Raw genomic sequence first — 23494 nt, forward strand, 5'->3', positions numbered from 1 at the left:
GTGGATATCCCGCTGGGTGGGTGGCGTGGGGGCACCTCGACAGTGGGATGCTGCCAGACCCCACTGGGCAGACTGGCTGCAGGGAAGGAGGGAACGGGCGAGTCCCAGTCCCCTGAGGATGAGGGGCCCCCTTCAAACGGGGCACAGTCCAGCAGCCTCTGTTCACCTCCTGGGGGCTTAACTGTGTGTCCCCAGCAGGGGAGACACGTGGGCAGTGGACGAGACCCAGGCCCTGCCCGGGGGACCCTGTTCCGCAGGAGTAGGGGCAAACAGGAGGCAGCAAATACTCCCTGGGGTCTGAGCTGGGAAGGAGGGGCAGGACTGTGAGTGTGGGAAAACGGGCAGGACGCGCCTCTCAGAGCAGGTGGTGTTGGAGGCTGCAGCCGAACTGGGCACAGGGGCCAGGCGCAAACAGGCCACCCGTCCCTGAGGGGGGCAGCAGCGAGGGGCCCGTGGAGTGGAGGGCAGTGGCCGGGGGGAACCGGGCTGTCAGCCAGGAAGCAGCCGGGGGTGCCATGACCTCCTGGCCCATCTGCCCCCTCCCGCTCCCGCCCCTGCAAGGAGACAGGAAGGCCTGGGCTCAGCAGCCCCTGCAGGAGAGGGCAGGTCCCCAGCGTGGCCCTGCCAGCCCCCGCCCCCCAAGGACAAAGTAGGGGGAGACTCAGAGGAGGGAAGGGCACAGGGGAAGGGGCTGGGGCGGACTGCAGGGGTGGGAGGGGGGCACGGGCCGCCCTCTCCCATCTCCCTCCTGCCTGCCACCTCTGCCCCCATCAGAAACCAGCCTTAGTGGGAGGACTCCGGCTGGCTCCCAGCCGCTGACAGGGACCTAAGGACCCTGCCGACTCTCCCTTCCGCTCCCCCGCCCCTCAGCCTGCCCCTCACGGCCCTCTCCACGGAAACCAAGGATAGGGGCAAGGCTCGTAGAGGGACTGGGACACACACGGGGGCAGGGGCCCCAGGGGAGGGGCGAGCCTGGGTCCCGCCTGTCCCTGGGTGGCAGGGCCAGGCCAGACGGCCTCCCAGGCCTGCTGCTCTGCAGACAGCAGCCCGTGGGAGTCAAGGAGGCATGTCTGAAGAGCCTGGATCGGGGCTGGGCTTCCGCACCGCTGGCTCAGCTCGCCAGAGGGAGAAAGCCCCAAGGCAGGAGCACTGGTCAGAGGCTCCGTGTGGGTCCTGGGCCCCTGGGGCCGGTCCCCCGCACAGCCTCCCCCAAAACTCGGGCATCCCAGGAGGCTCACCGGCGGGGAGTCCCTGCCCCCCACCTGCACACAGGGCCCAGCGGAGCAGAGCAGATGGTCTCCCGGAATCTTGCCGGCGCTGACTTCAAGGTTCTAACTTAGCGGCTGCCACGAGGGAGATGCCGGAGGCCCAGGAGACGGGGCCCAGGACGGGCTCCGGACCCTCGTCAGCTCTGTCGCCCAGTCTATCCTCCACCTGCCCTCCGGCACAGCGGGGAGCTCCGCACACCCCCCTCTCCCTCCCCAACGCCCCCGCTCCCCGGGCCTCCCTGCCAGGGCCAGGCTGCTGCAGTGCTTGGCGGTGGGGGGGGGGGGGGGCGCCGAGCACCAGCCGGGGATTTGGAGCGGGCCGTCGGGGTCTTCGGCTGGGAAGGGGGATTTGGCCGCATAATGCGGGCGCCTGGGGCGAGGGGGCTCCAGGGAGCCGTCAGGAACCAGAGTTAACCGAGCCGCTGAGCGTGGGTGTTGAGGCTTCGTGTGGAAATGTGTGTGTAGCTGGGGGCGAGGCCGTGGAGGGTCTGTGCTGTGGGCGGGAGCCTCTGACTCAGTATTTCTAAGACGAGCACATCACATGGCCAACTGTCGCATGTGTTTAGAAGAGGAGGTGGCCTGGTAAGCACGTGACACTCATGTGATCATCTGAACAGGTTCCAGAGAAGACACAGGGGCAGGGCTCAGCATGTGACCGGGGTCAGGGCTCACTGTGTCACCGGGGTCAGGGCTCAGAGTGTGACCAGGTTCAGGGCTCAGAGCAGGACCAGGATGAGGGCTCAGAGCAGGACAAGGATCAGGGCTCAGAGTGTGACCGGGGTCAGGGCTCAGAGTGTGACCGGGGTCAGGGCTCAGTGTGTGACAGGGTCAGCATTCAGAGTGTGACCAGGATCAGAGTTCAGCATGGGGCCAGGGTCAGGGCTCAGTGTGTGACCAGGATTAGGGCTCAGAGAGGGACCAGGATCAGGGTTCAGCATGTGACCGGGGTCAGGGCTAAGTGTGTGACCAGGGTCAGGGCTCAGAGTGTGACCGGGGTCAGGGCTCAATGTGTGACAGGGTCAGCATTCAGAGTGTGACCAGGATCAGAGTTCAGCATGGGGCCAGGGTCAGGGCTCAGAGTGTGACCGGGGTCAGGGCTCAATGTGTGACAGGGTCAGCATTCAGAGTGTGACCAGGATCAGAGTTCAGTATGGGGCCAGGGTCAGGGCTCAGTGTGTGACCAGGATTAGGGCTCAGAGAGGGACCAGGATCAGGGTTCAGCATGTGACCGGGGTCAGGGCTAAGTGTGTGACCAGGGATCAGGGTTCAGCATGTGACCGGGGTCGGGGCTAAGTGTGTGACCAGGGTCAGGGCTCAGAGTGGGACCAGGATCAGGGCTCAGAGTATGACCAGGGCTCAGGGCTCAGAGTGACCAGGATCAGGGCTCAGTGTGTGACCGGGGTCGGGGCTAAGTGTGTGGCCAGGGTCAGGGCTCAGAGTGTGACCAGGGTCAGGGCTCAGAGTGTGGCCAGTTTCAAGGCTCAGAGTGGGACCAGGGTCAGGGCTGAGTATTTGATAAAGGTCAGGGCTCAGAGTGTACCTGGGGAAAGGGGTAAGCAGGTGACCAGGGATCAGGGCTCAGCAGGTGACTGGGGTCAAGACACTCCATCTGCGATTAGGACTGGGCTCAGGGATCACAGTCAAGGATGGAAAATCACTATTTCTCTTCAGGTGGTCACTGCCTCCCTCTCCGGCAAACCCCCACCCACAATCCTGCACACATGTGACCCTCTTTCTCAGCCCCCACCCCCCACGGGTCTACACCAGCACAGACTCAGCTCCTGGGTCACAGGTGGAAGCAGACTTGGGGCCCTGTACTTGAACCTTCTGTCTGATCATCTAGGAAGCCCTGGGCTCCTCTGAGCCCTTTCATGGGGTGAGGAGCAGCCCCCCACCCTGGCCATGGAAGGGAGGTATCCAGCACAGAATAGGGGTGGGTCTTGGGGACACAGCCAGGTCCCTCTACCACAGCACCCCAGTCTCAGACCCTCCCCCGTGGGCCCCAGGCTACCCAGCCATGGGCTGGATTCCTCCATCCCCACTCTGGAGAGTCCCACTGAGTCACAGGCTCATAGGTGGCCCGGCTTTCTCCGAGGTGGCAGCAACAGTGCAGTCAGGCTCCTGGGGCCCTGCCCAGGACCCTGCCCAGGACCAAACAGGGAGCTCGCATGCGAATGCTACCTGGGGCACGTCGCAAACACGGCACAGTGGCTGGCCCCTTCCTTCTGTGCTGGGGCCCTGGGCCCCCAGGTACAGAAACTTTAGCCATTCCATGCCTCCAGAGGGGACCGTGGGTGGGTGGGGCATGCTGGGATGGTAGGCAGGCCCCCCGGCCCTTGAAAGAGTTCATGGCCAGAGGTGAGAAGCGGGAACCTGGCTACAGGGTGGGCAGCCGAGACTCCTGGAGGGCAGGGTTGGCCTTGAGGTCCTCCTGGGCCACAGGAAGGCCCTCAGGACGTGAGCGGGACGTGCTGGCCCGGCCGGAGCTCTTGCAGCTGCTGTGCAGGGAGGCAAAGCGGGTGAAGCCCACCTCTCTGGAGAGCAGTTTGCTTCCAAGAGCTTCACACGGTCCCAGGACTGGCCGGTGAGGAGACTCTCAGAAATGAGGGTGGAGCCATCAGGAGAAAGAGGAAGGCCCTCCAGGAGGGGTGACCCGTGTGGCCCAGGGCTGCGGGCAGCCTTCGGACAGCCCCTGGGGAGTCGGGGAAGGGCCAGATGGACAGACCAGAAGCCACAGCTCAGCCCGGCTGCCTGGGAATGGGGACTCAGAGGGGCTGGCCAGGACGCCGCAAGCACGAGGGCCTGCTTCCTTGTCTTGCCACCATCACTCTTTTCAGACACCCCATTTTATACCAAGAGGTTCTGCTGCTTGTAAAACCCAGAGAAAAGCAGGACAGCAACCAAAGCCAGAGGGCCACTTGCCAGGGCAGCAGGCCGGCCAGCCCTCCCCCAACCAAGCTGCCGCCCCAGGCCCAGAGCTGGTAAAGGCCAGTGGGATGTGCCCGATGGCTCCACGTGGCCTCCGCATAGAGCCTGGGGCTGCCTGTCCCTTTTGCTGTAGTGTTGTCTCCAGTGCACGGTGCTAGGTCAGGCCTCTGCTCAAACACCGTCCCCTCGGAGAGGCTTCCATGAACCTGCTTTAAAAGGCACTTGACCCCACCTGCCACAAGTGTCCCCTGTCACCAGAACCATCTGGCTCCACTTCTTGCCATGGGGCATGAGCTGACGCTTTCATAGGAATCTACATATTCCTGCTTTACTGCCCTCCTCAGCGTGGATAGGACAAGGCTGAGGACAAAACCTGATAGAGAACTGCCTTCTCCGTGGCTGGTAATCCCTGGAGGATGGCGGACGGACGGACGGACGTGTGCATGGACGGGTGGATGAATGGGGGTGGAGGGGGCGGTGGATGGGTAGATGCTGATCCCACGCCAGCGACCCCCTAGCTCCTGACGCAACGGCCCCGCACACCGGCCCCATCCTGCCCGTCCTCCAGCCTCCTGCTCTTCCTGGCCACACCTCACATGCCACATGTGCCATCCAAATCCCATGGCTGTGCTCAAGCTGTGTTTCTGCCTCCACGCCCTCCTCTGCCAGGCGAGCTTGCCTCGAGAATCAGCTGCCACGGGAGCCTTCCTGCCCTCCCAGGACCCATGCCCATGACTGCCCCACCCCGAGCACAGGGGGTTCGCAGCATGCCCCCCAGGCTCAGAGGGCCGGGCGGCGCACCTCACACTCCCAGGCGGCCTGGGGAAGGGCTGCAGGGATGCCTCAGGGATGCGCTGAGAGGGACGGGTGGTGACAGTGACGCCCACCCTCTGACCACACCAGGGAAGGCCTCACCGGCCCCCAGGATTCAGACCGCCCCCGCCTGGTTCCAGGATTCTGACCCTCCTTCTCCGAAGGCTGCTCCCACTTTGGGGCCTTGGCCCAGCTCTTTCCTGGGAGGGGCCAGTGGCGGGCTGGGTGGGGTCCAAGCTGCCTCAGAGCCAGACGTGGGCAGGGAGGGGTCACGTGAGACACGGACAGGTGGGAGGTCATGGCCTCGACCCTGAAACTACACCCCTCCCTGTGGGCCAGCCACCCCTGAGCCCACCCTAGAGGCCCTGAGGCCACAAAGTCCACGTGAACTTACACGTCCGACTCGTCCCACAGGATGCAGGTCTGGTTGGTGGTGCCCTGGGGGAGAGAGAGGAGGAGTCAGGGTCATGCGCCCCCCTGCCCGGGGCCCGCCCTAGGGTGACTGCCGGGGCCACTCACAGGCCTGCTAGGTGAACATTCTGACTCTGCTGTCGCCCCCAGAGAAGGAGCACGAGGAGGAGGAAACTGAGGCCCCGAGTGGGGAAGGCACTGGCCCTGCTCTGAAGCCACTCTCGGCCCCTCCCCGAGTGGGGCTGGGCAGTGATGGCTGAAGCCCATGTCAGGAGCCCAGGCAGCCAGTCCAGCGTGCTGGGGAGACTGCCCCCTCCCACGGGGCCCTGTGGGGTGGGCACAGGCGGGGCCTCAGCAGACCCTGTCCTGCAGGCCTGTGGAGCGAGAGCAGCAGGGGTCCTGGTCACCCCTGAGCGGTGGTGCACCCGGAGGGCTGGTGGGAACGACTTAGGTCTCCACCAAGCTTGTGGCTCCCATCTACGAGGGGAGAGCCAGGCACAGAGAAGCTGAGCCACTCGCCAGAGGCCACACAGTGGGACAGATCAGGGCCAGTTCTCGACATGACCCTGGCCTTGGGTTCGAGATGTGGCACTGCTCGGTCCTGGGTGGGTAACGGATCTGCTCACACTCTTGGCTTCCTGGCTTTCAGCAGGTCCAAAGGGCACGTTGGCCCTGGGTCCTCTGAGGCCTGACAGAGAGCCCCAAGGAGCAGGGCACAGTGGGACTGTGAGGCCCGGGACAGACTCATTTCTCAGAAGGGGACGGCTCTTCCCCAGGAAACCAAGGCAGGAGACCGGGCAGTGGCTATAGAAGTGGGCTGAGTTTTGCCTCTGGCGTCCCCCGCTCTGTAGCTTGAGCAGACCACCACACCTCTTGGGCCTGTTTCCACCTCCATCGTGCAGGAAAGCGAGCAGCAGGCTCAAGGGAGACCCACGAAGGCCACAGGCCCTCCATGGAGCAGGTGGGGGAGTTGCGTGGCCCTGCGCATGGCACTCACGTTGTACAGGTGGGCGAACTCTATCTCCAGGGGTGTGAGCAGGGAGCGTGGCGGGGGCTTCACTGTCACGGAGATGACCTTGGAGTTCAGCACGGTCGTGTTCCTGGGGCAGAGCCAGCAGGTGTCGGGGGAGGCGGGGGGCTGGGGCGCAAGGGCCAGGCTTCCCCTCCCTGTCCCTCCCCTGAGTGCCTCCCGCTGGCCCACGCCCCCCCATGCCACGTCCCTTCCAGGCCCGCTGGGCCTCCCACCTCTGCAGGGCCAGGAAGCTGCCCAGGTTTCTGTAGAGCACGGTGCCCACCACAAACACAGACGAGTCATCAGCCTCTGGAAGGGAGCACCGCGGTCACCCTCTCCCGCCTGCCACAGCCGGGGCGCACTCCGGTGCGGGGAAGGGCAAGTCCCCGGGAGGAGGCGCGGGCTCCTTGGTCGTGTCCACCCCCATCACACACACAGCACTGTGGCTGGAGAGCTGGGGTGGCGGTCTGGGTCCCCTGAAGTGACCCCGAGGGCTTGGGGGGGCAGGCGAGGCCCTCCCCTCCCTGTGGTCCATGGGAGCATTCAGCAAAGGTCGCCTAGGATCTTTCAAAGGCAGGAAGAGCAGGGAGGGCTTCCTAGAGGAAGGGGTGACCTCAGGATCACGGAGAAGAAGTGAAGGCTGCCCTTGGCCCTTGAGGCAGCAGGCCAGACTCCAGAAGGAAGCTTCTGGGGGGTGCGCCCTCGGACCCAGGGCCTGAGTCTCCCCTGAGGGCCCCTCCCGCAGCTTGGGGCTCCTCACCTGCCAACCCCGTAGAGAAGACGCTTCTGGACACCGTGACCCTGTCCTCCGGCACCTTGGCCCAGTCACCCGTGGCCCTCCAGCCCTTCATGGGGAAGCTGATGTCTGCGGCCCCGCTGGCCGGGAGTTTGTGGATGCTGAGGACTGGAGTAGACGGACCCAGAGACAACAGGGACAGAGACAGACGAAGACAGCGCAGCTGTGCAACCAGGAGCCTTGGCCCTGGGGAGCTCGCAGCTCAGAAGGGGCCCCAACCTGGGTAACCTTCCAGCCTCTCCCAAGCCTTCGAAGGACCCCCACCCCCCGGCCCCAGCAGGAGCGCCCTCCCACGGTGAGGACCCAGGCTTTGACTCAGCCCCCATGGCCCCACAGGGGTCAAAGGCAGCTTCTGCGGTCAGGTCTGTGGCCATAGAGGGGTCCCCCGGAGTACTGTCACCTTAGTGGCCCCCTTTTCCTCCCTGGGATGCTGGAGCCCAGCCCCCTCCCCACCTGCTCCACAAAAAGGAACAGACCCCACCCCCCCCCCAGGGTGTCCCTGGAGGCAAGGTGGGGGCAAGGTGGCACACACGGGATTGGGAGCATGGGACTGGGGTGGGGGGGTCCCAGTGTCTCCAAGTCCCCCCCACCCCAGCCTGCCAATGTCAGGCGGACGCCATGCCCCCTTCTCCCAGCGCCCCACGGCCTGCCCCCACTAGGTGTGGGGGAAGGACTGGGCTCCGGAGCCCACAGCCTCCGCCCGCGGCTCCAGCCCGCCTGGCCTTCGCCCACCTCTGCGGCCTCGACCCCAACAGAAACCCAGCACAGGCAGCCAGTTTGCACCTCCACCCCCGCCCGTGCTCTCATGGGGCCCCCCGCCCACACTCCCTCAGCCTCTCCCGCCTGGCTCCCTGGCTATGCCCTCCTCGCCCCTGCGTGGTCCATTCTGGGGACCAGGGCACCTTCCATCTAGGAGGACCTGAGCACAGAGATGGGGCCCTTCTCGCTGAGGGCCCTGAATTCAGGATATGGGGTAGGTGGGCCACTGCTGCGGGATATGGGGCGTGTGGGTATGGGGTTGGGTGGGGTGTGTGAAGTGGGGGTATATAGGTACCAGTAGGGCAAGGGTGTGTGCGTGTGTAGGCCCGTGGGGTGTGGGTTTGTGGGTGTGTGGGGTGTGAAGTGAATGTGTGGGGGGGGTATGAGCGTGAGCTGTGGGTGTCAGTGTGTGTGTGTGTGAATGTGGGAGGTGAGGGTGCGAGTGTGGGTGTGGTGTGTGAGGTGTGTGTGTGAGGGCGTCAGTGTGTGTGGGAGTGTGCAGGGTGTGCGAGTGTGTGAATGTGGGTGTGGGTCTGGGGTGTGAGTCCGTGGGGCACACAGGTGACACCACGGGATCCGTGAGACGCAGGTGTCTGACAGGGTAGTTGGGGTGCTCTGGGGCTCTCTGCAGCCCCCCGAGGCGATCGCTGGTGGCTGTCCCATCTTAGAGACTGGGCCACTGGGTCAGTGCACCTGCACTGGGAGGAGCCGGAGACCCTCTGATGAGACACTTGGGGGCAGAGGGCACGGACGGGCTGGCTGCACGGTCCCGCCGTGGACCCTCCGGGCAGTCCCAGTGCAGAGAGGTGCAAGCGAGGGCTGGCCCTGGCCCAGGGCTCCTGCTGTGTCCCGGGCTGAGACGCCCTGTGGTCGCCCTCTGGGATCCCATCTCACGGTCCACATGGAGCTGGGGGCTGTGTCCATGTGAAGGCGCAGGGAGGGCCCATGCAGGGCGTCTGGCCGCCGCCTGCTCCCATGGACAAGGACACCGACGTGGAGGGTGGCCCAGGGCTGCGGAGAGGACTGGGGAGGGGGTCAGCGGAGTGGGCAGGGGCTCACCCAGGTTGTCTGTGACCTGGTACGCGTCCCGCAGGTCCTTCATGCGGAAGCCGATGACGCCTACGAAGTCCTCCACCAGCCGGAAGAGCTCCTTGGCGTTGGGACCCATCTGAGACCGGGTGGGGGGGGGCAGGGAACCTCAGAACCCATGGGGACCACGGAGGGAAACAAGGGTGTCATCGAAGCCCCCACCTAGCCTGGGACGCACCCTCCGGCTCCTCTGCTCCTGCACCTGTCACCCACTATCCAGGGTCCTGTCGCCCATTCCCTAGCACCGAGAAGCTCTGGCCCCAACTCGGGAAGCAGGGTTGGACCTCTGAGTATCCGCTGCCATTGTGCACAACAGAACCTTGAGCCCAGAGAGATTGCTGTGCTCGTGGGCAGGGGTCAGCCTGGGGACAAGGCCAGGGTCTCTGGATACCCACAGTCCTATACCAATTATTGTCCTGGGGCCAGGAATGGTGGCAGGCTCTAGGTCAGTCCAGGAGGAAGGGAGGCTGACCATGTCCCAGTGACCCCAACACGTACCACGCGGCCCACACCTTTTCCTGCACCTGCCCATCAGGTGAGCTACTGTCCTCTGGTGGATGGGGAGACGGAAGATCAAAGTCAGACCAGCTCAGAGGTCCTGCTGGGACTTGAACCCAGGACCCCACCTGGGTTAGCCTGGGCCCCAGCAAGGAAGCAGACATGTCTGTGCCCACCCTGCTGCTCTGGCCCGGGGGCCCCAGACTGCTGTCCGTACCAGCTGGGCCTCCTCCCACTTGTCCCGGTTCTCTTCTGCCAGCAGGTTGCTGATGATCTGCACAAAGTTCTGGAAAGAAGAGGAAAAAGTGCCAGTGAGCAGGGAAAAGGCACCAGAATTCTGGTTCCGTATGCTCCGGGGATCGGGGCTCAGTAATGGGAGTCAGGGCCCAGCAGGTGGCCAGGTCAGGGAGTAGCGGGGTGCTGGAGTCAGGGACTCCCTATTCACCCTCCCAGGCGCCCTCCCCAGGGCTGCCCTCTGGAGCCCACCTGCGCGTCCCCGGGGGTCGGACTGTAATAGGCCCTCCGGAAGATCTCCGTCATGTTCCTCAGGACGTCGATGGTGGAGAGAAGGTCCCCACTGTAGCTGGTCCCGTCCTGGGAGATCTCCACCAGCGTCTGGATCACCTCGGACACCCCCTCCCCAGGCAGCCCACGCTGCGCCTTCGCCAGGTGCTCCCGAGTCTGGGGAGACGGAGCAGGGTGGATGCCGTGGTTCCGCCGGATACAGCAAGGCAGGTCCCAAGGACTCCCACCCTTGGGCCTCCTGCTGCCCCCAGCCCGTGGCCGGAGCTGACTCAGGTCCACAGGCCATGCCGCGGGGGTCGGCCGTTGGGCCGGGTCTGAGATCAAAGGGCAGAGAAGCGCCGGGCAGAGCGGGACACCCCAGAGCCCGCTCTCACCATCATCTGGATGTTCCGGTAGTCGATGGAGACACAACGGATGTAGGTAGGGGGCTCCCAGTAGGCGATGCCCTCCTCGTCCAGCTCGCAGCGTCGCAGGATGAGGCCTGGGGAGACGGCGGGTCATCTCTGCCTGCAGTGGGGAGATCCCACCCTCCGCTCCCCAGCACAAGCGCCTCTAGCCCCCAGAAGCAGGGACGGGCCGACCGCCTCCCACTGAGGCCGCGCGGCCGCCTCCCTTGTTTTCTTCCTCCAGCAGGTACAGCGGCAGCTCCCGCAAGGACCCAGCACGCCGCCTGCATGGAGGTGGAGGCCGCGGCTCGTCGGGAGGCCTGTCCTGCGGCTCCTCTCAGCCCAGAGCCCCCGGGAGAGCGGACAGCCGGGGTCCTGCCCAGCGCCACCCACAGCACGGCAGGGGCCTCAGCTGGCTTGGGCATCCCGTGGACACCTCAGGGGCCCCGGGGCCAGGGAACGCACTTCCGGGGCGTGGCCAGGGCCGGGCATGGCTGTGCGTGCACACCATGGCACTGGCCGCAGAGAACGGCCACCCGACACGGGCCACGAGCCGCACGAAGTGGGGGAACGGACGCCTGTTCCAGAGCGAGGCGCAGGATCACAGTAAGGGGGGATGTGGTCACACTTGCAGACCAAAGTCCAGAGGTCACACCATTGTGTGACCTGCGTTTCCTTAATCTTGCTTCTCTGCCATGCGCTCCCGGGAACACGTAACCCAGATGGGGCGGGGCTCAGGGATATGCAAGCCCACCTGCCCGCAGCGCCCCCACCACGGTCCCCGCGCTGCGTGTACTGCCCCACCCTCTCCTTAGGACAGCACTACCTGGAGAGCCCCTTTTACAGCGAGAAAATGGAGGCTCAGAGAGGTCAAGTCACGTCCTAACGTCACATAGCAATAAAGGTCCATCCCTTGCGATGGGCTTTATGGGGCTACTGGCTCTTGGGGAGCGTTTAGAGCACTGGGGCGGGTCGCAGCGGGCCCAGCCGTGCTGCCCTGGCTTCAGTGGGCACGAGCTGACGGCTCTTTGGGGCAGGCCCGGAGGGCGTGTCGGTGCCTGTCCGTGAGGTGGGACGGGAGCCCCACATGGCCTGTCCCCCCAGCCCTCACCTGTGGCATTACGGGGACACCGGACTGCAGCCACCTCTCCTGCTGGAGTCTCCTTCCAGACCACCGTGCCGAAGTTGTCCTCGTCACAGATCTCATGGGGCTCTGCCGAGAGGCCAGAGGCAGTACGTGGGGCGGGGTGTGGGAAGGGGGGCCGGGGGTTGGCAGCAGACGGGGGAAGGCCAAGACCCTTCCAGAACACCCACTCTCTCCAGGCAGAGCTGTTCCCAGCGAGCTAAGCCGCAAGCCCGCCCAGCTGCTGGGGGGGGGGGGCTCCTCCCCAGAGCCCAGCGGGGGGTGGGAAGCAGGACACTCACCGGGACACCGCTGGGCGCCGCACGGCCGCTGCTCGTCCTGAGGGCCCTGGCAGGCAGCTCCCCCGAAGAACGGACCGGAGCAGACTCGTTCTCGTCGCTGGGTGCCGCCCCCGCACGTCACACTGCAGCCGCCCCATGACGCCCAGGTCTGCCACTTGCCATCCACTGCAGGGCACAGCCAGGCACGGGGCACACAGATGGGGACTAGGAAGGCACAGTTCCGGGGGCCGGGGCTCACAGAGACACGGGGACCCAGGGATGTAGCAGCAGGAAGCCACAAGGGAAAAAAGAAACCAGGACCCCCCCACCCCCCGCCGCAAGCACAGGCCCCACAACCACCCCCGTTGTCCCACGGATCCCCCCAGATGACTGCCAGTACCCCCCATGGGACCCAGGGCATAGTCCTGACCTGGGCACTGCTGGAGGAAGCAGTCCCGAGTCTCCACCCAGTGGCCCTGGCACTCAGCGCCCCCGTAGGACGGCCCGTTGCACTCCCGTGTGCGCTGCTGCCGGCCCTGGGAGCAGCTGGCGGAGCACGCGCTCCAGCTCGACCACTCGTTCCAGTTTCCATCCACTGCCCGGCCCGGGGGAGACATGGGACAGGAAGCCAGCGTGAACACCCAGCCTGGGGCACGGGTGCGAATGCCTCCAGGGACCCCCCCACCCCACCACGCCTGGGCCACAGGGGACAACTGCACGCCTGGGGGGGTTCTCACCGCCCAAGCCTGTGAAGGTGGGACAGAAGCCTGGGTCACAAGCGTGAGCCCCTCTAGGGGCCGCCTGCCCGTCCACCATGCATCCTGGGTCCTAGGTGTGAATACCTCTGAGGCCCACTGCACCACCACCAAGCCTGGGACACGGGTGTGACCACCTGTGGGGGGCCATGCCGTCCCAACACCCATGACATACAAGTAAGAATGCCCTAGGCTCTCCGACCTTTGAGCACCCCAGCACGCCCCCCTGGACTCCTGGGGCTGCCCATCACCCAGCCCAGCTCCCTCCCTCTCACCTACCAGGACACAGGGCAATGTTGCAAAACTTAGTTTGCTTCTCAGGGCCCTCACAGGGGTTGCCTCCAAACTGGGGGGGCCTGCAGGTGCGCGTGCGGTCTCGGAAGCCACGGCCACAGGTGCTGGAGCAGAGGCTCCAAGGCGACCACTCATCCCAGGCGCCGTGCACTGCGAAGGGAATGGAGGGCACGGCTGGGCTCAGCCACCCTGGGGTGGGACGCAGCTGCCCAGGCCCCTGGCCCGCCCGCCCCACCCCCAGGCCCGCCCCCTCCCAGACGTACCTGGACACACCGCGGAATTGTTGCACAGCCGCTGCTCGCGCAGAGGCCCGCTGCACTGCGTGCTGTAGGAGGAGGATACGCAGAAGCGCGTGCGGGTCTGCCAGCCTTCGCCGCAGGTGCTGGAGCACACGCTCCACGGGGACCACTCCTCGGCCGCGGGGTCACCTGCGGGCCCAGACCGATAGCATCGAAGGCTTGCCACTGCCTCCGTGCTGAGGCTGCGGTCAGACTCCGAGGAGGAAAGCCCCCACCTCCCCCAACCCCCTTCACGCTGGGCAGCAGGCGGCCAGCGAGGCTTAGTTCCGACCCGGGCTGACCTTCAGGACTTGCCATCTCCCCTATAAGGCTCACAGCCCCTGTGGGTGTCCTTGTGCCACCTCTGGGTCCCCGGGTCTAGCCCCAAACAGGCTCCCTTGCCTGACACCCATCCCCTAAAGCCAGTCTGCTTGGAGACAAGCGCCGGACACTTAAGAGGGAGTCAGAAGGTAAGTCATCAAGGTTGTTACCTAGATGTAGCGGCAACTAATAACATGCAGTTCTTGCCCAAAGACCCCACACCCTGAAACCGACCTTCCCCACTTTGTAGGGTTTCAGTCCGACTGCAGGCGCATCAGGCCCGCCCAGCCCGCGGCTCACCTGTCTGCGGGGACGGGAAGCCGAAACGCTGTAGCTCATCACCCAGCTCCTCGCGCCGCCGGGCGTCAGTGGACCGCAGGGACTGGCTTCGGGAGCTGGCACGCCCGGCCGCTGCAGGACGGGCTCAGGTCAGTGTCCCGGCCACCGCCTGCAGCACCGCCTTGGGAATTCGGGAGGGGCGCTCTGGGCCCTGTGTCCCTCCGTCCCGGGCCAGAGTGGGGTCAGGCTTTCCACATCCGGGTTATTTGGTCCCCCTGGACGGTTGGGAACCTGGGACTGGGACACCCTGGCCTGACACCAGCCCGTGAGGTCCCCAGGAGACTCCTCCTATGGGTCTCCCCTGCCCTAAGCCCCTCCCCTCTCTTCCTCCAGAGGACCACGTCTGAGTGGCTGCCGCCCTCTCCCGCTCCTGCCTCCCGCGGCCTGGCCTCCTGACGCCCCCGATTCCGCCCCAGCTTCTTGAGAAGAGCTCCTCTCCCGGGAAAGGCCCCTCACGGGACAATCCACGGAAGGACAGGCTCATTACGGGCTGATTTAACATGAGGGGAGCGGCTAAGATATGCATCAGGACGTTGAAGGCTTATTAGAGAAACAGCCTGGAGTTAGGGTCAGGCTGGGGCCAGCAGGTCCTCCACCCAGTTCCACCTCCTGGTGGGGCGGGGCGGGGCGGGGCTGGGGTCCCAGCCCTGCTTCTGAGTCTTCTCTGAAGGTCCTAGGGGCACCTGGACAGGCCTCGGTCCCGCCCCGCCCCGCCCCAGACCCCGCCCCACAAAGTCCGGTTCCCTCTTTCCCACCAAGCCCTCTCCTCCCCCTGCCTCGCCCACGAGGTTTCCCTTCCCCTCGGTCGGGTCCCACCACGCCCCGGGCCACTCCTTCCTCTGGCCCCGCCCCGGGCTCCTCCCACCCTTGGCTCCGCCCCGGGCCCCCTCCCTCTCGTGCCCCCGCCCCAGTCCCTCCCCCTCTCCTGACACTCCGGCCCCGCCCACCCCGGGCTCCGCCCCGGGCTCCTCCCTCCCCTCCCCTGACCTCGCCCCGGACCCCCTCCCTCCACTACCCGACCTTGCTCTGAAGGTTTCCTTTCCCGCCTCCCCGGTCCCACCCGGCCCCGGGTTCTTCCTGCGCCTCCCCCGGCCCCGCCCTGGGCCGCTCCCTCCCTCCTCTGGCCTCGCCGACCCGGGTCCTCCACCTGGCCCCCCAGGCCCAACCGCCCGCGCGTCGTCCGCGCACTCACGGCCGCAGGCCTTGCGGTTGCACAGGCGGCCCTCCTCCAGCACCCCCTCGCAGCCGCCGCCCTCGGCGCCGGGGGCCGGCAGGCAGGTGCGGGTCCGCGTCTGCAGGCCTCCCCCGCAGTCCCGCGTGCACTCGCCCCACAGGGACCACAGCTTCCAGCCACCTGGGAGGAATCAGAGGGCGGGGGGTCAGGGCGCGGGGCGGGGCGGAGGGCTGGGGTGTCTTCCAGGAAGTGACCTCTGGGAGTCTCCTGGGCCGGGTCATAGGGCATGGGTCCCTGCACCCGGGACCCGCTGGTATGAAGCCTGCGCGCCCCGGGAAGCGGGCAGCGAGGCAGCACAGCACTGCCGAGGGCGGGCTGGGAGGAGGGCGGGCCTGGACAGCCGCCCTGGGCCTGTGAAGCAGAGGCCCGCAGGGTCAGCGAGGGGCAGAGGGGCTGGGGAAAGGGTCTGCCTTGGGGGATGGCCCTGGGGCCTGGGGCCTCCCCCACTCCCCAGATGTCCCTCTGGGGCGCCAGGCCACAGTGCTCTCCAGTTCTCCATCTACAGGTACCCTTGCCAAGGTCTCTACAGGCTTTGAACCCAGGGCCCCGGTGCAGGGGCCAGACACAGCTGGAGCGCCAAGGGTGTCTGAAGAATGAAGGAATGAATGAAAGACAGCCTGCTCCACCTGCCCCCACCTGCCCCCACCTGCCCCACCTGCCCCACCTGCCCCACCTGCCCCACCATGGCTGCCTCTTGTAAGGTTCTGGTGACAGGCCCCAGGGCAGAGGGGGCCCTCACTCCCAGACACAGAGCCTCAAGCCCTGCTAGGCCCTTCCCATGGTCCTCCGTCCAGTGTCCTCTGAACCCCCCACCTCCTGACCATGACCTGTGCTCTCTCCCTCACTCCACCAGAGGCGACCACGGTCCCACACCTGGTGGTCCCACTGTTCATATGAAGACCAAGGCCCACCCCCCAACCTGGCAGAGCAGGTTCCTGGCTGCTGAGGGGGCTTGGGGACGAAGGCCTCTGTCGTGAGTCTCCTCCATCCTGGCTCTGTCGCCTCCCAAATCCATCCCTGGGTCTGAGCCCCTGGGTGGCCCGAGTCCACTAAGCTTGCCAAGCGGATGAAGTACAGCGCAGCGGGCGGGGGGGGACCGTAAGGGCCGAGTCAGGCCTGTCTCAGGCCAGAGAGTGGAGGCCACGCTGATGGGCTGAGGACGGCTGCTTCTGTCCAAGGGCCATGCTTTAGGGGCCTGGACCATGGCTCTGGCCACCGCCTGCCCATGTCTCCTTGGGGACACCCACTCCCAGAAGCAGGATGAGAGCACACTCGGTCAAGGTAAGCAGCTCCGCCAAGCCCTGACGATGGATGGGGCGCCCCGACGTGGCACCAGCTTCCACGGGGTCCAGGGAACTGGAAGGCATTGCCAGGACCCACGGGGAAGCTGCGCTCAGGCGGACCACTGTCCCATGCGGCTCGTCTGAGGCAGGGGCAGGGCAGTCCCGAGGGCCAAGGGCAGGTCACACGAGGCCTGTGAGAAGGGCCCCTGGTGCCTGTGGGAGTTCAGCTGTATCTGTGGCTTGGGGAAGCAGACCCCAGCCCATGGGAGAGAATGAGGCTGCCCGAGACCCGGAGCAGGGGCAGGGGGCGGGGCTGGAGCCGAGAGACCAGGTTCCCCGCTGCCCCCACCACCGCTCGCTGGCTGTGGGATGGTCAAGTTCATCCCGCCCTGGCCTCAGGCCTCTTCTCTGAGGGAGCCACTTCCCAGAATTGATGGTGTGGAGATCGGTGGCAAGAAAGGGCTGGGGGAGGACCGGTGCGGGCACTCACTGGGGTCAGAGTTTCCCCAGGGAGAACCTACTTGGCGTCCAGGTGACTCAGGGCAGTGCTGATCTGTTCTGAACGGCCACTTTGGAAGGTGCCAGAGCCCCTCCTCATTGCCTGTGGGCCTGTGCTGGGATGCGACCGGCAGGGGGAGCCAGTGGCCGCTGCACGGGAAGGCCTGGCTGGTGGGTGCTGCCTCCCCCTGGGCCCAGAGGGACAGAGCACCTCTGCCAAGGGCACATGGTGGGTGAGCCTCTTGCCCTCACCGTCGGTGGGCTGGTGCTGGCGGACAGGAAAGGCAGGCCAGCTCAGCATCCAGGCCACAGGGACCGCATGGGAGGGGCTGGCTCAGACCGTAGTCCCCACCCCACAGGGGCTGGGCGTGCACCCTGCTCTCTGGGGCCCCCCCCACAGGAACACACGGGGCTCCCAGATGTGCTGGCAGGCCCGGGAAGGGCCTGCCAGGGCCACTCCTACCCGTGCAGGCACGTGATGTTGGGGGCTACACATGATGTGCAGGCTACACATTACCTGGTTCCTCCCTCGGAGGGGCGGGGAGCGTGGAGGGGCCACGCTGTGGCTCCCACTGTTCATATGAAGACCAAGGCCAGCTTAAGTGGAGGGGTGTCCACGCCCCCCAGCTAGGAAGAGGCCAAAGGACAATCGAGCTAGGCTATCGGACACTCCAAGGAAGAGGCTCCTTCCCCGGCCACCAGGGCCAGTTCCTCTGGGGGACCTCCTGCACAGTGGACCTCCTGTCCCGGTGCCTGCCTGGGGGGCCCTCCTCTGTGACAGGCACCTCGGCACAGGAGCCTTGAGCCCTAGCCCACCCAGGAGGCCAGCTTCACCCTGATTACAGCAGAGGAAACTGAGGCTCAGAGGATGGTGATCACAACAGCCAGGGGCTAGTGCCAGGCTGCCGCTACGAAGGTCTGCCAGGGGCTGGGGAGGTGGGGGGCTGGCGCCAAGGAAGCCCGAGCCTCAGAGGTGCACGAAGCCAGGTCTCAGTGCCGAGTGGGAAATACACATGTGGATGTCGTTTCATCTTATGCCACCGATATGCAGGCCGGCCGGTGGGGAGGTGGGCCGGGCACGCGAGCAGGTGCGTAGACTAGGGGCCCGGGGAGGGGGTGGCAAGTCTCCAGCAGCCAGGGGCCAGGGTGGGTGGGTGGCTCGGGCAGCAGCCCGGTGCCCACGCCGACGGGCAGGTGCAGGTAGGGAGGCCGTGGTACCTCCCGCTGGCAAGCATAGGAGCCCAGAATCAGCTTCTAAGAGTCCCCTGTGCCTCCCGACTAAGGCTGCCGGCCAGGACTGCCCACAAGCCCCCAGCCCGGGCCGCAGGCCTCAGTGGTGTCGCCATCCCGTCACGGGGACCCAAAGGAACGGAGAAGCCCAGAGCCTGGGGCGACAGGCCGGGTGACAGGGTCGGGGGTACGTCCCGCCCGTCCTTCCTGGCTGCCCCAGCCCAGCCCCCACAAGGAAGCCTGAGTGACGTGGAAACTGGCAGTGGGTGGGAGAGAGGGTGTCCAAGCCGGGCTAATTGGAGGATGCCACTCGGTTCCCATGGCAACTGCTGCCGAGCGCAGAGTCTCAGGATAGACTCAGGTTAGGCCTCAGCTGCCAAAACACCCACTATTTCAGGGCTGGTTACCTTGGTGACCCAGGTGGGGGGGGAGGGGCGCGGAGGAGGGGGCGCGTCAGGAGAGGCTGGGGAGGGGGGCCACGGCCCGGTCCGGAGGACAGGCCAGCCTCTAGGTCTAGCCCTGAGTCTGGTCCCGCTCGGAGCCTCGATCCTCATGACGGACTGACTTGGGACGCTGGGCGCAGGTCCCCGCTGCCCGATCACGCACGGAGGCCCGGGCCCCGTCACATACCGGTCCCCAGCCTTGGCCGTGCTCTGGCCACTGGCGATCACTCGGGAGATGGGAGCTGCTATTTCTGTCACCATTTTTGCTTGTAGCACGCGTTCCCACACACGGCTGCCCCTGCGTCGGTGTTGGCCGAGCAAAGGCGTCCGTGACCGCGGGTCCCCCCGCAAGCTCTCCGCGGCCCCAGTGCCCAGCGGGCTTCCCGAGGCCGGAGCCGTGGGCAAGGCTGGGGGGCGGGCGGCCCCTCCGGGCACGGAAAGAAGCCGTATTCTTCCCCCGCTCAATGCCCCTCTGTCTGTGAGTCTCATTTCCATCTCATTAATGGATGAATGGAGACGATTAATGGCCGCCCAGGAGAGAGAAACGGCGAGGGGCCTCTGCGGCCGCCTTCCCACCCCAGCGCCCCAGCCTGCAGGCTGTGCTGTCCCGAGTCTACGCCGGCCGGGGGCGCGCCAGGCCCCCCACGTCGGAGGCCTCCCCGGGGCCTCCGTCCCTTCAGAGGAGGGCTTGCACTTCCCGTGTCCTCCAGCAGAGGTCTCCCCGGCCCCGCAGGTGGGGGCGGCCCGTGGGTCCCTGCCACTGCTGCCGGGGCTGGCCCAGCTCCCCTCCCCAGGGACCGGCTGTCTGCTCCAGCACCCCCCACCCCTGCCCCCACCCCTGGGCCTATCCAGGGGGCACCCAGGCTCCTCCTCTCCCGTGCCCACATGAATGCGCAAATGTGGACCCCTGGGGACGCCCTCTCCAACCCAGCCCTGTCCACAGGGGACCACCCTTAGCTGACCCTGCACCGGGGCTCGCGGCTCCCACTCTCAGAGCCCGAGTGGCCAACAGGCCACCAGCCACAGCAACCACCATCAGATCTCAGGACAGGGCCGAGAGCTGTGCCCACTGGCCATGGGCCACGGCTCAGGTATGGGGGACAGGGAGGGCTCCCGCGAGTACCTGTGCCAGACACTCTGTCTCCTTCAGCCTCACGCAGACCCTGGGACCAGGCCTGTCACGTCCCTACTTCACAGTGGGGACAACGAGGCTTGCCTACGTGTCTGGCATGGCCTCCTCTGCAGGTGTACATGCTTCTGGTGGCCTCTCTCCCTCGGCCAGGCAGGTATCTATCCCCGTCCTGGGAAGGGTGTCCTGTTAAAAGCCTGGCCGGCGCCCACTGCGGCTCTGGCCTGCGGCATCAGTGGCCCCCGCACGCTGCTTCTCCCCTTGGGCCTCGGCTGCTCAGCTGACAGCCCTTCTCACCCTCGTCCTGGGACGTGGAAGGCAGACAGGGCCGTATGGCTCCGCATCCCCGGCAGCCTGGGCTGGGGGGCGATGGGGGGGGGCTCTGACCGCATGTGGGCATTCCCCTGTGGCTTCCCTGAGCCTGTCCTTTTCCTGGGCTCACTTCCTGTTTCATCCGGCACAGGCCTTGTCTACAAGGGTCCTAGACCTGGTTTTCTGGATTTTTGTGAACAGGTCTTGGTACAAAAAGAGCAGATTCCTGGCTGAGATGACCAGCCCTGGTCCCTGGCAGGAAGGCCCGCACACCCTCCCAGCCCCCACCACTCCCCCTGTCACCCCCAAACTCCGGAGATGCTGCGCTTCCACCTGGACCCCATCCTCCATCCACGGCCCAAGCCCACCCTCTTTCTGTACCCTGTCGACCCCGGGGAGGGGCTCCAGACCCTTCTTTCTGAGAGGAGTCGAGGTGCACTTAGGGTTGGGACACCCCGAAGCCCTGCCAGGACTGTGGCCTTGAACAAGTCTGGCTTCTCGGCCCCGCGTCACAGCCTTGTCCCACACCCACATGCCCGGGACCCACATGCTGGCGGGTGACCCCCATGGCAGCCTAGCACCCCTCCTTGTGCAGGCACGTGATGGTGGGTGGTGCACACGCACAGACACACAGAAACATCTATGCCCAGGGAGACACGGACACACACGGGGACACACGTGGGGGCACAGACAGGGACACAGACACACAGGGACACAGTCACACAGGGACACACACATAGGGACACAGACAGGGACACACATGAGCTTGCTCCCAGCCCCCAGGATGCTGCTTTTTCATTATCTTCTATGTCGCTTCTGCAATAAAATTCTTTAATTAAAACATGAATATTTAAAACAACCCTTGAGAGAAATGGCCCATCTCACCAGAGGCAGAAAAATGCAAAGAGAGACTGTGGGAAAGAGCCGGGGAGGTGAGCCGTGGGACCGGCCCTGAGAGACTGCGGCGCAGGCCGCAGGCAGCCGGCAGGGAGGACGGGGGACAGTTGCTCTGGCCTGAGGAGTGCTCGCCGGGTCGGAGGCGTGACGCGGCCATGTGGCGTTTGGACAGGCTGGGCAGGGGAAGGGCGGAAAATGGGCCACAGGCTGGCCAGGCTGCCTGCCCGCTCCCGGCGCCGGCATACGCAGCCTTCTTGGGGTGCAGATGGAGAGCCGCGCCCGCTCCGGCCTCCCCTGGCCAGCGCGAGGGGGCGGAGCTCCCGGGGCACCTGGCTCAGCGGCCGCGATCTGGGGTCTGGCGCCTGCCTAGCTTAGCGGTGTGTCTTCCAAGTGTTTGCTGCCTCTCCCCGGCCCATGTGCCGGCACACAACGTGCACGGAAGTGCAAGCTTCCCCCCAGACACCCCCTGGGAGCCACGGGCGCTGCGGCCAGCCCACCCCTTACGAGCTGTGTGACTCTGGCTGCCGCCTGAACATCTCTGTGCCTTATTCCAAGGAACTCCTGCTCTGTGCCGGGCATGTTCCACATGCTGGGGGCTCCAGGGTGGGCAGGGCCAACACCTGTCCCGGGGTGCTTGTGCCCCAGCAGAGACAGAGGGTGGGGACGGACCCAACCAAATCAGGGAGTTCTCAGTGTGTTCACAGGAGACGCAGGCTGTGGAAAGCGAAAAGGAGACAGTGTGTGGGGGTGGAGCGTGGGCTTGGGCTGTTGCCGTCTGACACAGCACGGTCAGGGCTTGTGGAGAGGGCATGTCTGAGCAAGGACTTGGGAGCCCTGCTCGGGTCTGGGCGAGAGTGTTGCAGGCAGAGGAACAGAGAGTGCAAAGGCCCGGGGGAAGGTGGGTGCTTTGGTGGGCCAACTCCTGGGCTGCTGGAAAGAGGAAACTTGTTAATATGTGCGGATGTTTCCAGCACAGAGGACACCCTCGGGACCTGGCTGCTGGTGACACTGCTACGAGTGTATTTATTCCCAAGGTCCTAGAAGTATCAGTGTGTTCCGGTCCAGGGACACGCCCCGAGGGGCGCCCGGTCTCTGGGCCGGGTCACGCCGTCCGGCCCATCTTGCCCAGCGCGGCTCCTCCTCCACAGGGCGTGCAGTCCTAGCCCACACGCTCCAAATGGTCTTCCCACAAGACCACCAGGCCTGGCCACATAGCCTGGGCCCTGTCCTTTGCCAAGGGCGCTGGCATCGGCCCTGCGCGGAGCACAGCCTCAGAACGCACACGCACTCCGCACGCATATGCACCAGCTGTGCACACGTGTGTGCAAGTGCACGCACAAACATGCATACGTGCCGTGGGTGCTCTCACGCACTCGTTCCCACACGAGCACCGGGGACTCGTGGCATCCTGTGCACATGTGTGTACACACACGTACGTGTGAATGTGCACCCGTGCATGCTCGCTATCCTGCACATGCACATGGGCACTCCCGTGCACACACGGGTGAGGCTTGTGTGAACACACGCGCACACACACTTGTACCCACGGGCACACGGTGCGCACACACTGATGCATACATACACGTATGATACAGTGTACGACGCTTACACACACGCACGTGGAGGTGTGAACACACACACCTTCCTGTCCTCTTCCGAGCACCACTCCCGAACGTGTCCTCCCCCGCCTCCGCCTCCGCCCCCAGCGCCCCTCCCCCGACACCCCGCACCCAGCAGTGGACACGGGCCTTGGTGTTTCATTACTAGCATCGTGTTTGCTTAGAATCGCTTCCTCCTGATCTGCGTTCCTCACGCAACCCAGGAAAGACTATTTTTGTCTTTCCATTTTAAAGACAAGCCGCCCGAGGGGCCAACCGAGCTTCTGGGATTGGCCCAGGACTCCCAGCGAGTGCGGGGCGGGCTGACCTGGTCCTGTCCTGGTGCCCCAGATCCCAGAGTGCCCTGCTCAAGGGACAGTCCCACCTGGAGGGGGCCCCAGCAATCCCACACTGGAGTCCCACTCTGACCTCTGGATCTTCCTCCCCACTGTGCCCCTACCCAGTGCTTTCCCAGCTCCTGGCTGGAAATTTGGGGGGGGCGGTGGGGTCTAGCTGTCTCCTGCCCTGTGTCCCACGTACCAGCACAGCCGTCAGCTCCTACCGCCAGGCCCTCCCCCTCCCACCCTGACCAGCCTGCTCCGAGCTCCACGGCCTTCTGCACGGACAGCCCGAGGACCGCCAGAGTGCGTCACTCTTCTGCTTAAAGCCCCGCGATGTGAACACACCCAGCTCTTATGCACATGGCTGCCACGAGGGCCTGGCCCTGGGCCCGTCAGACCTGATGTGGGCCTACAGTCCTTCCTTGCCGACAAAGCAACTGAGGTCCGCTGGGGAGTGGCAGAGCCAGACTACAGGCCAGCCAGGGCCTGGCCCTGCCTCGCATGATCCTCCCACCTCCCAAACGGGCCACGACCCGAAGCTCTGCTCTTCGCCCCCCCCCACGGACTGCTTCCATCCCGCCTTGCCTCAGAAGCTGCCCAAGTCAAGGACACAGTGTCCTACATCTTGCCCAGCCCAAAGGTCAGTCCTTCGA

The 23494-nt window shown here is 65.6% G+C and overlaps 1 protein-coding gene across 2 annotated transcripts in view; it reads right to left on the reverse strand.

Annotated features, from left to right (window-relative positions):
* Window positions 1-23494, reverse strand: part of ADGRB1 (adhesion G protein-coupled receptor B1) — a 75421-nt gene that overhangs the window by 36266 nt on the left and 15661 nt on the right. For both annotated transcript variants that reach the window (XM_082720424.1, XM_082720423.1), the window contains exons 3-17: window positions 15069-15230; window positions 13838-13948; window positions 13202-13366; window positions 12924-13088; window positions 12320-12484; window positions 11911-12075; window positions 11597-11698; window positions 10474-10580; window positions 10061-10255; window positions 9792-9860; window positions 9047-9155; window positions 7193-7336; window positions 6666-6741; window positions 6418-6520; window positions 5404-5447 (exon numbers count right to left, since the gene is read on the reverse strand). In XM_082720424.1, coding sequence (XP_082576550.1) covers window positions 5404-5447; window positions 6418-6520; window positions 6666-6741; window positions 7193-7336; window positions 9047-9155; window positions 9792-9860; window positions 10061-10255; window positions 10474-10580; window positions 11597-11698; window positions 11911-12075; window positions 12320-12484; window positions 12924-13088; window positions 13202-13366; window positions 13838-13948; window positions 15069-15230 — 1882 coding nt within the window. The remainder of the gene's footprint in view (window positions 1-5403; window positions 5448-6417; window positions 6521-6665; window positions 6742-7192; window positions 7337-9046; window positions 9156-9791; window positions 9861-10060; window positions 10256-10473; window positions 10581-11596; window positions 11699-11910; window positions 12076-12319; window positions 12485-12923; window positions 13089-13201; window positions 13367-13837; window positions 13949-15068; window positions 15231-23494) is intronic.

This window comes from Mustela nivalis (assembly GCF_964662115.1).
Source record: "Mustela nivalis genome assembly, chromosome: 2".
Lineage (NCBI taxonomy): Eukaryota > Metazoa > Chordata > Mammalia > Carnivora > Mustelidae > Mustela > Mustela nivalis.